General features: G+C 37.6%; 1 protein-coding gene across 2 annotated transcripts in view; it reads left to right on the top strand.

The window, feature by feature from the left end:
* The first annotated feature begins 57 nt into the window (after positions 1-57).
* Positions 58-16,086, top strand: part of TTC13 (tetratricopeptide repeat domain 13) — a 42,067-nt gene continuing 26,038 nt past the window's right edge. For both annotated transcript variants that reach the window (XM_049830893.1, XM_049830892.1), the window contains exons 1-8: positions 58-291; positions 3,697-3,791; positions 6,741-6,816; positions 9,679-9,749; positions 12,006-12,071; positions 13,585-13,677; positions 14,799-14,915; positions 15,737-15,847. In XM_049830893.1, coding sequence (XP_049686850.1) covers positions 66-291; positions 3,697-3,791; positions 6,741-6,816; positions 9,679-9,749; positions 12,006-12,071; positions 13,585-13,677; positions 14,799-14,915; positions 15,737-15,847 — 855 coding nt within the window. In that variant the 5' untranslated portion in view covers positions 58-65. The remainder of the gene's footprint in view (positions 292-3,696; positions 3,792-6,740; positions 6,817-9,678; positions 9,750-12,005; positions 12,072-13,584; positions 13,678-14,798; positions 14,916-15,736; positions 15,848-16,086) is intronic.

Genomic DNA, 16,086 nt, shown 5'->3' with positions numbered 1-16,086 from the left:
CCTCCTCCCCGCCGGTCCCGTGGGTTGGGCCCTCGCTGTCCCCGGCCGAGGCGGAAGCGGTGCGCATGCGCCCTGTGAAGATGGCACCTGCCGGCGGCGCTGGAGCCGTGAGGGGACTATGGGTGCCGCTGGCCGTCCTGGCCCTGGCCCTGGTCCGGGCCGCGCTGGCCTTGACCGAGCAGTACCCGGCCTTGTCCCTTCTCCAGCAGGAGCTGCACCGGCAGCGCCAGGGCCCGGCGGGGGGCTGCGCCTCGGCGGGGGAGTGGGCAGAGCCGTACTCGGCCGAGTGCGGTGAGTCGGGGGGCGGTGAGGAGGCCGTTAAACGAGGGGCTCCTCGGTATCGGGGAGCCCTGAGGCCCCGGGCGTGGTGGTGGTGGTGGTGGTGGTGGGGAGCGCCGGGGCGGGCTTGCCCCCCCCCCCCCCCCCCCCCCCCTTTCCCTCCCCTCGCCCCGCCGGAGGGCGGCGGGGACAGAAGAGGAAAGCGCGGCCGGGCCTCGCCTCCCTCTGAGGCGCCGAAGGGAGGCGAGGCTGGCCCGGCCCGGGGTCCCAGCGGCGGGAGGACGGGCGGCTGGGGCTGTACGCGTTGCTGCTGTTCAGCTGACTCATCCCGAGGCATCTTCTGCGAAAGCTGCACCCCCGAGCAGCGTCGTGCCTCCGGGTAGCGCGGAGCAGAGGCTGCCGCTGTGGCAGTGAGCCGAGGCGAAGCGCTCGCCCTTGGAACGGGTAAACCGGAGGGCCTGCAGCGTCAGCCGGGAGGATTCCTGTTGTCCCACTCGCCAACCGGCCAAGTCTAGCTGCTGGACTCTGCCTGCTTTTTAATCCCTGCACTTAGTAGTACGCAGGCATGCCAACGGCTTGTGCTTGTATTATTGAGTTGAATATGGCTTCGTTAATTTTCAGCTACGGTTATGCGTGTTTTGCTGGTGAACTGGATGCTTTTCTTTACGAGCGCCAAGTTCAGGTAGCAGGCCTTCTGGTCTTTTTCAAGTTAATTGATGGCTTCTAATACGGGCAGTGTTAAAACTATTCTTATGTACTTAAATGCCTGTTGCATCAGGATCATGTGGCTTAAGTAATCTGTTATGATTTTGATCATGAGCACAGTGTGAATGTGCCATACAAAAATGCTACTCTGAATCATACTGTACGTGTAATACAGACAAAGAAAAAGGTTCTATCAACTCAATGCAATATAGGCACCCAGTTAGTTATATGAGAATAACCAATGATGTGTCAGGACTGCTTAGCAGTCTGCAGGGTTCCCCTATAAATTCTGTGCTCATATCAACAATTGCTGTGGTCCCTAAGGATATAGCTAGGATATGTAAAAATAGCTAGGATATATATATAGGATATATAAGGATATAGCTAGTGTAATCCACTCAAAATTACAAACTTTTTCTAGAAATACCTTCTTATCAGTTTACTACATCTGCTTTTTTCTCCCCTCTGTATGTGTGCTTTTGTCATCACAGCTTAAAGATCTTTGGTTAGTTTTTATCTATATCAGATGTGTTAAGTAGGTATTTTACATCAGCTGCTTTTTTTTGTGTGTGTGGTGGCTACAGTAGCTGAGAGTCATAGTATGTAAACACTAAATCAGATCGTGAAAGTTATCTCAGCTGACCATTGCTCCAAATGGTTCAAGCTTAAGCACGAAACCAAAAAGACCTTCACCCAGTGTTGAGATAAAATCGGTATACCATACAAGTTAATAAATGGCAAAGCATTTGATTACATCTCTTCTGTTACTAGGACATGAATGATTGACTTGGGATACTCCTTCAGAGGAGTATTTGGAAGACTAGATTTTGATTTAATGGTGGATGTTGTTTTAAAGAGACCAGTGTAACTGGGATTGATATAAGGAATTCTGCTTAAATTGTCAGGTACCTCAGGTGCTTTGCATGCACTGACAATAAGGTAGTCCTTAATTACAGAACAGCATACTTACCCTGAAATAGCTGTTCATTCCTTGCTGTTTAAATCCTGTGGCTAAATAAATTGCCAGTTGAAAAATTCCCTTAAGCTGTCAGTCTTTGTTTTAGTACAACTTTCCCAGAAACTGAGAATCTTTTTATCTCATATAGTTTCTCTTGTAGCCTACTATAAGGTCCAGGTTAATTTCTCTGGTTGGTATTTCTGCTTTTTCATAAAGTTGTTGATGAGGCAGTGTGGTACAGGTTTGACTATATCTAACTTGCAGACAAAGGTAGATCCATTCTTCCCTATGAGTAAAGCAGTTTGTTGCCCCAAGAATTGCAAGATTAGAAGGGTCTCTTTCCCCCTATAGCTTGTAACAGATAAGCTGTTCGTATTCCTTCCACCTTATTAAAAAAATTCCTTCACTAAATTCTTGTTGTTACGCAGAAAATTATTCTGGAGGTAGGCTGTGCCTGCACCTCTTTGTTTTGGTTTGTGAAGCAAAAATTGCTCAGTGAGTTCACAGTGATGGCTCTGAACTGTCACTGTGTGACAGTGACTGTGAACACCAACACAGAACAAGTAATGTGTTAGTAATGCTGCCGTAGCACAGGAGAGTTTGGCCAATGTGAATAACAAAGGACAGTGTTGAAACCTCTTACTGGTAACACTTTTTCTAGAAACTATGGGTGGTGAGGACTTTCTGACTTTAAACTTTGACCTTCTGCTTTTCACCACTCTTGCTTCTGTTGTAAAACTTCTCCCACCAGTTATCGTTTATAGCTCAACTTAGTTCCAAGTTTCTATTTACAGGGAAGTTTTTTAGATGCTGTTTTGATTTCTCTTTATAAGAAAATGGATTCTTTTTCTCTTTTAGCACTATACTTGTGAGAAATGGGGAGTTAACTACAACCCTTATGTAATCAGTATATAAGAATAGCACTGCCTATAAAAGTGAATTAGAAACACACGCTGCCCCCCTGCTTTTCAAACTTGGCATCAAGCTATCTTGAAATATTTCAAGTTAATAGAAGCTTTAAGAACTGAAGATTTAAAAGCAGTTCTGTTGGGATAGCAATTAAAGCACCGTATAGGTGAAGTAGTGACTTCTATAGTCTATCAATCTGGGGGGTGTTGTTGATTATTGTTGTTACTTGTTTATTTCTTTCCTTTGTTAAACGTTTTCTCTGATATGCCAACAAGCTGTTTTTGACTTTTCATAGATTTGAATCAATTTTATACTTTTTGTAATGGCCTTCTTAGTAATATACCTGTGAGGATCTTTATATATGTTCAGTTAATTACAGTTTACTATTCGGTCTGCTTTTTCCTGGACTTCCAGCAGCACCTCTTTCCCTACCTCTGTATGGTCCATTCCATTTATTTTCCTCTCTGGGTCTGGAATGATAACTTTGTCTGTAATTTCTTGGGCCAGAGGATGGAATCATGATGCCAGATGGGGACATGTCTACTGCAGACTTCTCTTATTTGCTTCCAGCTTCCTCCCTTTTTGCCCTCCCCTGCTTTTTTTTTAGCACCTTGTTTTTTTCATGTATTTTTAGCCAAAAGCATAAGCAGAAGTAGTGATTAATTGTATAAAAGCACTTGTGTCAACTATTGCTTCCCTGGCTGTGTGGATATAGTGCTATGGGCGGAGAGCATGTCATGAAAGTTCTGTCCAGTGGAGTGCCCAATGAGGAAGCTGTTCAGATGAATGTGAGGAAATGCAAGATGTAACTCTTTGCCTAAAAGTATTTTCTCTCTTTCCCCCAGATTCATCATTTTTGCACTTCCATGAATCGGATTGTGACATAGGAGGGTCTTCATCTTGTGAATCTGTGCTTTCTCTCAACACAGAAAAAATCCTGGTATGCTATCAAGAATATAATGTACAAAACAATTTTTAATAGATTGTTGAAGTTGCAGATCACTTCAGCTGCATAACCAGTTAGAATGAAGTTCAGGCAAATAACTACAAATAGAATCTATTAATCAGTAGGCATAGGTCCCCAAAAGCTTTAAGTATGAATGAGCTCAAGTTGTTCATGAAAGTATGATTTCATAGTACTCCATCATGAATCTCTAGGGCTATCAGCAGTTTCAACTAATTGAAGCTGATTTTTCCACTGAAGACTAACCTTCACCTGTATTAGTCTACCAATTAATTTTTTGTTTTTAAGGGTGCAGGGGCTATGGCTGAAAAAGGAAAGGTGTGTTAGTTTTTACCCAGGTTAACTACCTGTGGATGTTTACCACAAAATGCGTGTAAGAGGAGTGATAACTTGCAATTGCTACAGAAATAACTTTGTGCACAGATGATAAAGCTAGAAGCTTCAGACCATATTTTGCTAAATGTAATACAGACATGGTATGTGTAGAGTATTCTAACAGAGGAAGAGTATCTCTTGGTAGAGAAACTTAGAGGATTATTTTTGAATTTGGGTTTTCTTGCAACACTATTGTGAACTTATTGATCTTGAATAAATATAATCTTCAGTCTGTATCAGAACACAGGTTTGATGTTACTTCTTCAGTCCAGTAGAGTCACAGATAGTGAAAATTTTCAAGTAATTCCCATGTGAATATACAAAGAAGCCTTGGCAAATTCGTAGGAATTATTGGCTATGGGGGAGCATGGAAACAATATTCTAATTTGAAGCAGCTTCCTCAAAGGTGGCATTTGGAAGTAAAACTACTCTACTGCAAATCCACTAAGCCAATTATTTAACTTGAATATTCTCATTAGAATATTCTTCATCAGATATTGGTCAGATCTTCAGTCTAGTCTAGTGGTACCAGCAATTCTTTCTAATGTATAGTAGTTTGTAAGAAATTTCTCTGTTTAAAAAAAAAAAATAATTAAAAAAATTGTTTTGAAGAGAGCAACAATTCAACCTATTGAGAGCTGGTGCTATGATGAAAATTCTTCTCTCATTTCTGGAAGGCAGAATGACTTGCAATTTTTGCATGTAGAGCTGCAGGATGTCTAACCTATAACTGGATTGAGAATTTGTTGAGGAAGTTATGAATCCCCCTTCCTCCCCCACCCAAGAACAAAACATTATTCTGTTATTCTATGATAACAAAACAGATGAGGTAGATGAGGGCGGGGGAAACTGTGTGGTACTTCTCTTGCTGAGTGTCACATGCAGCTCTGTAATTTATAGGCTATTAATGTAATGCCAGATTGTTTTGGTTGTAGCTTGTTTTCCAATACCCAACATGGAATCTTGCTGTATCTTATCTTTTGTCTACAAAGAAGTCTAGGCCTTTTTTGTAAATTCACCAAGGAAGAGGTTGTACTTTAGTAAAAATTATATTTTTCTAATGTTAAGACAATTATAGAAGAATAATATTTTGCAGAGTTAAATATTGAAGATCCCTTTCTGAAGTAGGTTTTCTGGAAATTACCTGAAAGCCATTGATGATATAAAAAGGTTGTGTTTGCAGATGTGTGATTTGTAAATATATATGGTCTGCAAGGTAGATTTAGTTTTCTAATTGGTATACCTGTTGAACCTTGCTCATTCTTGTGCTTTTTTAATGACTTTTTTCTATGAGGAAAAGAACTTTTCCATTCTGTTACTGTAGGTGCAGCAGTAGGTAGAGTAATAATTCTCAGAACGTTATAGTGTCATGCAGAGCTCATACATGATCTCTAATTTCAGTAAATACAAGGTTTGTAAAATCCGATTTGCTAATAGTTCATACCCTCCAAAATACTCAAGTTTTTAAAGCAGACCAAACTTTCTTCTAATCTCTAAGATTATTAGATGAATAGGGCAGAAACTGTGCAATGGGATTTGGCCAGTTACTTTTGTGCTTTGTAGATTGTTGAAATGTCTGTGTTATGGAAACGAATAATGAGGCTTCTTTTGATTGAACAAGCCAAAAAAAGTAGAAGGGAGGAGGACAAAGTGCAGTCCTCTCAGTAGAGAAAATGGAGTTAAATGTGATTCCTGAAGTTTAAGGTGTTTAACTCTCTTCTCTGAAGTTAAAGGTGTACATATGTGCTGTTTAGTTGAAGCAAAAGAAGAGAACTATGCACTGAGAGAAGTTATTTTTCCCCCTTCTTGCTTCCTAAAACAGTTTGGAAGGCCTATTAATTAAATGAGCATTTTATGTTTTTCTAACAGACTGCTCTGGTAGGCTTACAGCTGTTTATGGAAAATACTTGTGAAGATGAGCTGAGTAGAGTATTTCTGTATTTCTGAGGGGTTGTCTTTGGCAGTATTGGTTTCTGTAGGCGCATTATTTGGGGAACAGAAATCTTAGATGAGGCTACAATTGGCTGAACAAAGTCTATAACTGTTAGAAAGTTATTGTTAAAAGGACAGCCTTTTTACTTCAGTATGGCACTGTTAAGTTAAACTTGTCTTTATTGCTGGAGGGATACTCTTCAGTGTTTTACTCTTCTGTAGTACCCTTTCCTTTGCAGGAGACAAAGGATTAATTAATGGGGTAAAGAGTATAAGCTTTCCTATAAAGTTGCATGTGTCTTTCTAAGACTTCCAAAATTTCATGTTAAGCAGGTGTAATATAGAAACATAAGCCACTGGTAAAATGCTGACAATGTCCTTTCATCTGAAAGGTTTGGTTAGCCTTATGTTAGAGAGGGTAACAGCAGCACCTGACTGAAGAGCAATTTTTCTCCCCGCGGAAGACTAGAAATGAATTTGTTTTCAGTTACCTTAAAGCAATCACATTAGCCTTAACTTTTTGATTTAAGGCATTCTCTTAAGGATTTAAGACACAGGTTTTCTATTAAATTCTTTGCTGTTGTTTGCTGAAAACTTAAAAAACATGATGTTTTACAGAGTCAAGCGAAGTTGCTTGCAGAGCAAAAACGATTTCCATTTGCTACTGATAATGACAACACAAATGAAGAACTGGGTAAGATGCCTTATATAAGGTTTGTGCAGGTGAATTATGTGCTAATTATTAGCACTGAATGTTTTGAAACTAAACTGATGATTTCTTAGTGATGCATTAATTTTAAAGTGAACCTAATAAGCCTGGAAATACAATGAGTTTTCTCTGGTCTTACAAAGAAAATATGTATCTCTCTTCCTAAAAATCTTTTCAGCGTTGCTCACTAGAATTCTTTACCACATCTGCTTAAGGAGGTGTTCAAAAAGCATTTTGGTTAAATTCTGTTAAACAGTCTCAGCTACTTCTTGCTTCCCTTTTTCTGTCATTATTGATACTAAAACTATTCAAACATTCTGAAAATGTTACCAATGGAGTATGCTTTCTATCAAGCACAGATCTTGGATCTGTCTTCCCCTCTCCGCACGCTCTTCCCGACAACGCTTAAAGGCAGCAAGAAGGCTTTCTGAATTATGTCCTTATACAGGCTGCTACTTGATGTTTTTCCAAAGCCCACTCAGTGCAGAAAATGGAGGCATTTCAAATAAAGCAACAGGAAGTATGTTTCTCAAAGGACCTGAGGCAGGAGTTACTTGCACTGCTTCTCCAAACTGGTATCCTCTGTAGGAAGCAGAGGTATTATGCAAAGAGATTGTTGAGGATGTATGTCAAGGAAGGCAGCAGACTTATATAAGAGCAGAGGGCGACTTTACTCACAAGTTGTCTAATGAAATTAAAACAGTTGAGTAGTTTTTGTTGACATAATTTCTGCCTCCACAGATTTATCCAGAAAATTTTGGGGACTTAATCTTTTTTCATATTCCTAGCATACCAAACTATTATTTGTAGAATCACTCAGGGAATACCGAACTTCCATCCAGCAGAAAATATTTGATGCTTTTAGTGTCTGCTCTATAGACTTGGAAGATTATGCCAGAAGGTCCCTATCCTCATGTTTGGCCTGTAGGCTGGCACCTACCCACTTTATTTCAAGTATGTCATGGTGTGAGGAGCCTGGGCCCTTCTTGTTTGTGCGTGTTACTTTTAACTGTTCTGAGGAAAAACTGTATGAAATGTATGGGGCATTGTGAAGCAATGTTGGTACCCCAATACTTGGATTAATGGACCATTGTTAATCTTTAGATTTTTCATAATAAAGTACTTGTAGTTTTATAGTGTTTAATTTAAAATGAAAAGATTAATTGAAGAGATACAGTATCAGCTTCTTTTTAAATTTTATCAGCTACTAGCTGCCAATCACTTGTCATAGTTTTACAGACATAGACTATGACCTCCTGTGTTTTGCCAAGAGTTTTGGATAGACAAAATAAACTCATTATCAGCAAGACCATGAGTCTTTATTATCTTGCTTCCTCCACTTTTTTTTCCTTAATACTGGCATGGTTGAGTTGATTTTATTTCATGTGCCAACTGTTCTGTGTTGTGGGATTGGAACTGTAAAGATGCTATTAAGAACTGCATAGTCTTGGAGGAGAATGAAACAAGGAAAATTCAAGAGCTCTTCAACCGGTCCTTCACTCTGCCAATTTTCTTTCCTTTTGTGGCAATGCTATGTATCTGTACCAAGTAAAGCTTTTTATGTATTGAGGAAAAAGCTTATATTGCACACAAATACTTCCTTCTGCATAATAGAAATGCTCCAAGAATGAGGCAAGCTCTGGATTAAATACAGTTCTTATTTCTCTTCCATTTAACTTTTTTCCTCCTTTAATGAACAATGCTTAGCAACATTGCCAAAACAATGTGGCTCTGCTGGCATGAAAGATAAGTGTCTGTGTCCTATTAAAAATACCTTTGTTCTAACTGGCTTATTTGTCTGTTCTCATGTTTGAGTAAATAATTAAGCCGATAGGCGCCTCTTCCTTTCTGTTTGGATGATTGCTAAAACCCATTAGAAGTATGGGGAAAGTGAATTCCCACTCTTAGTTCCACTCTCAGCTGTTCGTGCAAACTGCCTGGGGAAAAGTTGTACTTTAACTTTCATGGCTCTGGTCTGCAAGATATTTGGGGTTTTTGGGCAGAGTAGACAGAGCTTAGTCCAGAGTTAAGAACTGTGGGAGATTAAAACATGCAAAAATGAAACAATCTTGAGATATTCAGCTGTCAGAACTGAACTTCAGTATGCAAGCACAACCACAGCTTTTCAGTCTTGTGACTTGACTGTATTTTTATATCTTGTGGAGATTACAAGAACATGTTTCTAAAACAGTCTTCTGTTTCTTTTTCAAACACCTGGCTTCTACTCCAAAGTTTGGGGGGGGTGGGTGGTGGTGGTATGCAAGAACTTTAAAGCTTTTCATAATTTTAACATGGGTAAAGATTCTGTAGTTTTTCAATCTCATTTTTTTAAATAATGGACTTGCTTTAGTTGAAGTTTTTCTAGATAATTCAAATGAAGGAAAACTTACTATGAGCTAGTAAAGTTTAGCAAGATGTGCACAAACAAGTACCATAGGATGTTCTCTAATGGAATTATCAAAAAAAGTTAGCCAGTGTTAGCCAGGCTCACTTACAATGGAGAAAGCCTCTAGGGCTACTAAATGGGATCATGGTACCTTTCCTGGTCCAAAGTACTTTAGAAGCCAACATGGACCCTTTCCTGAACAGCTTGTAAAAAGGACAGAAAAAAACCCCAAACAAACTGCAAAACTCCAAAGCAATTCTAATGAGCACAGTATAAATTGAATAATTAACGAATGCTAGGTAATGGTTGAGGGAAGTTATTTCAGTGGCAGTTCAGAAATCCTTTGACTAACTAAATCTTCAGTGCAATGTAGGAACTTGTAAAATAAGTTAGTTGTATTTAATATGTATTAAAACCAGATTTTTTTTTCTGTTTTATTTACATTTGTAATGTTTTGTTAGCAATTGCTTACGTGTTGATTGGCAACGGCTTGTATGATGAAGCCATACGACATTTTTCAACAATGCTGCAGGTAAGTTTTCTGTTTGGACCCCTAAAATAGCACTCTATGAAATTATCCATTACAACATATGGCTTTAGTAAAACAAAGATTCAGTTAAGGATTTTAAAATGGGAGTATTCTATGAGAATAATTATTCTATTATTTGTTCCTTTGTTTCCATCCAAACACAAGCATACTCAGTATCTTGGTTATTTGCTGAGTATTTTTCTCATCTGTAGGAATAAACTTTTTATGGCACTTAGACCAAAAAAAAAAAGGCATCTTCAGAAACCTGACCTGCACAAAATTGAAGTTCCTTTAATTGCCCTCTTGATGTGTAGGCTGAGATATTTTAATGTGGATTTTTTTGGGCAACAGTTAGCATGTTGCCAGTAACATCAGAAAAAAAACCCAACAGAGATCACTTATTGCTAGTGGCAAGTACCGCATTGCTTTCATGATGATAAATGGTTTTTGTATGTTGGGTTTATTCTTCTTCTTCAGTGGTAAACATCTGATGAGTTTAATATACAAGTAAAACATAACTAATACTTCAACATATTTTTTTTTCTGACCAAGGTAAAGAATTCAGAATCTTCTTCTATGAAGTAGAAAGTAGCCACTTTTAAAACAAAGCCAACCCTAACAGTTTAAAAAGCTTCGACTAAAGCTTATTTCCAAATACTGTATTTTTATAGCTAAGGGACTACCGGAAGCATGGACCCGCTTTTTAATCTAAATTGATTGTAGTAGACAAATGCAAGCTGAAAGTAATACTGCAAATACTAGCATGTATTTTTTTTTTTAACTCAAATGTCATATGGCTTGTACTTAAATTGAGTGAAAGTGTGGCAATTTAATGGAATTATTCCAGGGAATTTATCAGGGGACAAGAATTTTTTTTGTTGGGGTTTGTTTGGTTTTTTTAAGTGTTTAGTGATCTCTCTTTTATTTGTTTTTAATGGGAGGAATGGTTTTTTTCTTACCCTAATGAGAAATCCTGCTTCAAAAACCACTGGATGTATGTAATGTTTCCTGCTTTCTCTTTATTAAGAAGGAAACTTAATATAAGTGAAGATAAGCAAGATACAGCAACTGTAGAAAGATAAAGTGAGAAGTGCATATATAATAGAGTACCTTTACAATGCACACATCTCGGTTGAAATTAATATCATGCTTATTGTATGCCTGAAAGGCTGTAAAGTGGCTATGATTGTTGACTCTGTCTTCTATAAGGCAATTTTAAATACACATAAAGTGAATATTTAAACATTTAACAGAACAAAACAGCCTTGCTTAGCCACTGTATTAAAATTAGGGAAGTTACCTGAAGTTGATGTTGGCAAGTGTACACTTGGAATCAGCTCAAGTCTGGCAAGCTGCCAGCATTGGTGTGCCAGGTATCTGTTGTTTTGTCAAAGAAAGAGTTTGGGTTTTGGCAGTTGTCCCAATTAAATGAGACCAGGCCTATGCTACAAACTTTTGTAGCACAGCTGTGTTGGTTGCAGGTATGAAGATGGTGTAATTCCTGACTGGTTTTCAGGGAAACTGACTGTATATAGGCATTGTTGTGCCAAGGAAACCAGTTTTGCTGTCATAGTTCTTCACATTTGGATGGGAAACCATGGCTGGAGTAAATAACATTAAACAAGAAGTAGATTCACTATGTAAGTTGCATCGTCTTAAGTGCCTGAGTTGGAAAGCCGTGGACTTCAATCTAACTCAGGGAAGGTTTGTTTGAATTTTGCAGAACTATTTTGGCAGAATATCTCTAGTTTTAGTTGCTGCCTGAATACAAATTTCATCAGGATGTCACAGTTGCCTGCTTCCTAATGTTAAATTTTCAAATTTAAACAAAACAAGCTTGGAATGGCTGAATTGTATTTGTTTATTATCACTTCAGTGACATTAGATAAAAGAAGTCATATAATTACTGATAACGTTACAAGTAATGAAGTTTGGACAACAGACTATACTAATGTGTACATAGCTTCTGATAGGTGGTCACTGACACTATAACTGCACTGTTTAGATTATTTTCCAGACAAATACTTCAGAACAATTCCAGTGAATTGAATTGGAAGTTGTGAGCATATGAAAGCATGGGCTGTAACACAATTTCTTTGCCTGACAATGTGATTGTTCATTGCTTATTACTTAAGATCAGCAAGAAATACATACATATTGAAGAAAGATACCTTTAAAAAAAAAAAACAAAACCAAAAAACCAAAACAAAAAAACCCAAAACCACAGCTGATTATTGTATTCATTTTTAATCTTAACAGGAAGAACCAGAGCTGGTTAGTGCAATTTATGGGCGAGGAATAGCATATGGAAAAAAAGGACTGCATGTGAGTAGATAATTATTTAAATTGCTATCTGACCAAATTGTTTGAATCCAAACTGTAATATGGCCTGTAACAGGAGGAGCTAGACTGATTAGCACTTGATAGGTACATCCCAAAGTCTTTGTGCTGTCCTACTATAACGATGTGTCCAACCTTTGGTAGGTACTCCATAACATTGAGGGATCTAGTGGATCATACCGCTCAAGCCATGGGTACATTTGCTTTGTGGGACTGTGGAAGTAAAGCAGCATGAAGCAAGGGTGCCAAAGGAGAATATAGGCACAGTTGTGAGTGGTGGATAGTAACTCTGAGAGCCATGGCCACTTGAAAAAGTGATCTAATAAGATAACAAGGAGTATCTTGCTTCTCAGAGACAACGTTATGAAGTCCCACTGAATTTTTCTCCACATCTAGTCTGTATTTGGAAATGAAAAGGTCTTTTATTGCAACTTGGAAACATCATCAGCTCCTGCAATCCAGTAGGCTTTATATTGCTTCTTGATTGCCTATGCCTCTCTATGTATACCACCTTGAATTTGTTCGAAAAAATTCAAAGTTAAATTACTTACAGTTAAGCTGACTGCTCAAACAACTTCCTGAGCAAAAGTAAGTTTAAAAGTAGACTATGGATCCTTGTAGTTTGAGTTTGTGACCTGTTGAATCGTGATTGAATGGTTGCTGGAATTCTAGAAGCAAGAATAGTTGAATAACTCTCTGAAAATTCTTTTTGTGCAGAATATTTAATTCTTCAGTGGTGCTGACAGGAGCTTGAAGACCCTCATATTTGCATGGTTTTAACACCAGCATAAGTTTATTTTCTCAGTTTGGCTAGGTGTTGAGACAGCTTACTTCGTAAAAGTTTCTGTGAGCAACACTTTAAAGACACAAAGATGATGTTAGGCACATGCAAAATTTCTTTGCCTTGAAAAAGAAGAAAAAGATCAATGAAATCTAATACAGAACTTGTTATATAACCAGTTTGGATTTTTATTTTTTTTTTCAGTTAAGTAACTGTTTCCATCCTACAATTTATTGAGGACAATATAAAAACTTCGATAGGCAAGATGCTGATGGCATCAACCCATCCACCAGTAGTACTTGGATTAAGTTACAGACAGTACTGATGAAAACACTAGTGGGCAAGAGTATGCATGTGTTAGTTCACATAAGAGCTTAAGCCAGCTTTGCTGCCAGGAAAGGTACCTATGGAGCCATAAACCTCATGTTTATTCACAGAGTTATATTAATAAATTATTAAAGGCACAGCACAAAGATGATGCGTACAAGCAAAGTTTATTTTTCTTGTTTATAGCGGACAGGTGGTTTAGGTTTTTTCAGCTATTTGTAGAATACTGCATCTTAATGTTATTAGTGAAGGTGTGAAGGGCTTTTAATTTAAACTGATACACTTTCAGAAATTTAGCCAATCTAATTGTCCGTCACTCTTCAGAGTATATTATTCTAAGTATGCACAGTTTTTTACTTTCTTTATTTTTCTCTTTTTTCTCCTTTTCAGGATATGAAAAATGCTGAACTTGCTCTGTTCGAGCTCAGTAGGGTGATTAGTCTAGAACCAGATCATCCTGAAGTATTTGAACAGCGAGCAGAAGTGAGCATTTTTTGTCTCTTCAGATTTTTGGAGAAGTTGAAATTATACAGTGTTTTCAAGTATTTCTTCACTGATTTAGTGACTAATGCTCTTATCTGTGGTTTTTCTGTGAACATTCCTACTTTCTTTTAAAATGCACGTATTTGCTCTCAAACAGTGTAATTTGTGGAATGTTTGTTTTTAAAATGAAACATACACCATATGGAGTTACTATAGCCAATAGAATAGCATATATTATGTCTAAGTGTTTAGTTTTTGACATATTAGATAGCAAGATCATGTGTGGGGTTTTGTGGGTGGGTTTGTTTCTTTGTTTTTAATGAATCAAAATATCACTTGAACCTTACTGTTTGCACTTAGTGTCACCTTAGTAAATTTATTGTTAGGACTAGCTGGTAAAAATGGCAAACTTGTAAAGAATGAGTTTTTAATCAAATGTTTTGGTTTATATATTCATGCATATAAGTTAAATATCATTCAGATACACAGATACTTTTCATTTTGAAAATCATGTTTTGTTTTGCCAATTAAATTACAGAAAATGGATTTCAAGAAGCAGCTTTGTAGACAAATGAAAAGCATAAATATTTATTAAAGTCAGCATACTGTATAACTGCCACTATGAAATTCCAATTCACAATTTTAATGTTTTTAATGATTCGTTAATACATTTGTTAATAATCTTGATCTAAAAATGTGAAAGGCATTCAAATAACTGGAAAATGGCCCACTTTCCATTGGGGGGAATATTTGTCAGGATAAAAAGGTTTATGAGAATACTTTACTACATTTTCAGTTGAATGTGTTGAAATAACTTGAAATAGAGTATTTTGCTTTGGCTGACTTTTTATTTGGAATACTAGGTTTCTGCAAATGTTATTGGTGATGTTCATGTACACTGATTTTTATTTTTCTTTTGGAGAAAAATGCTTTCAGATTTTCCCTTCGATAGGTGTTTAAAAGCAATAAATACTGAAATTTATAGCAGAACTTTCCAGCCTGTTCTAGCAAATACAGTTACTCTGTTACAGCTGAACATGGAAAAGAATAATCTTTGTATTTGTAAAACAAATCTAGTCAGCCTGTTTGCTCTAAACTATGTCTTTGGTTTATACTCTTAGATATTGTCGCCACTAGGACGAATCAGTGAAGCATTATCTGATCTCACCAAAGCTATTCAGCTACAACCATCAGCACGGCTCTACAGGCACAGAGGTACCCTTTACTTCATATCTGAGGTCAGTGGATTTGGAGGATTCCGTTTGGTTTGTTTGCGTGGGTGTTCTTGATTATTTTGTTGCTGCTGTTTGTGCCAGTTGTTACTTTTGTTCAAGAGCTTCTTTCCTATTTAAATTGAAAAACAAAATAACAACAAAAGCCCTGATTTTCCTGTAGTTGACTTTCTGACAGTTCAGAGGTATTCAAGTGTTTCATCTGCATATCTATTTAATGCAGAGAATCAGAGGGCAAGTACCTTGCATGCACATCTCGGGTTGTTTTGTGTGTTTGAGGAGTAGGATATGGATGAAGAATTTGACTTGATTTATAACCTAAAGCTGCATTTAAGTAGTATTGTTAAATGCCAGTCTAAAAAGGAAAACAGTTATGGCCAAGGCAGTAACTGTCCTGTATACTGACACCCCCCCCCATGCAACAAACAAACCCCTACAAAAATGCTAACATCCTGTTTTGCTATGTAATCGGTGTGTGTTATTCTTACGCTTTAATGTAAAACAAATAACTTTTATCTTCAAATATTGTGTGAATACTAAATAGCTGATTTCCCACTTTATTCTTCTGATTTCACTCTGTTTTCAGCTATTTTCCCCCTTGCTTTACTACGTTTTATATAGCATTTGCTGTAAAAGTTGGAAGTGTATTGTGCATTCCTTATTCTTTGATATTCTGACCGGCACTTGACAATTTTTGCTGCTTAGCCCTGAGACTGACTTCATATATTAAGCAAAATTCTGTTGTTTACTTTTATTTTCATGAAAGTATGTATTCCTCTTTATTTGTATGGTGTTTCCTCTGTTGTCTAAAATCTTCTTTATCACAGGATTATGCAACAGCCCATGAAGATTTTCAGCATTCATTGGAACTGAACAAGAATCAGCCTATAGCTATGCTTTATAAAGGCTTAACCTTTTTTCACAGAGGACTTCTGAAGGTAAAGTTATGTTAAATAATAGTTCATGTCCTCTATTTGAAGTTACTTCTATAAAATAGTAGAAATATCGTAGGTGTTGACACACATATTTTCTCTCGCATAAGGGAGACTTTTTAAGGCAAAAGAGTGCAAGCAAAATGAAAAGGTGCTATCACTGACTGTAATACTTCATGGTATGACATGTAAATACTGCCAGTCTTGGTAGGTATTGATAAATCAATGATAACTGACGTGTTTAT

The sequence above is a fragment of the Accipiter gentilis genome, chromosome 28 (genome assembly GCF_929443795.1).
Source record: "Accipiter gentilis chromosome 28, bAccGen1.1, whole genome shotgun sequence".
In the NCBI taxonomy this organism is placed as follows: domain Eukaryota; kingdom Metazoa; phylum Chordata; class Aves; order Accipitriformes; family Accipitridae; genus Astur; species Astur gentilis.
Note: the sequence above shows the minus strand (reverse complement) of the source record. Positions and strands in the feature narration are given on the sequence as shown.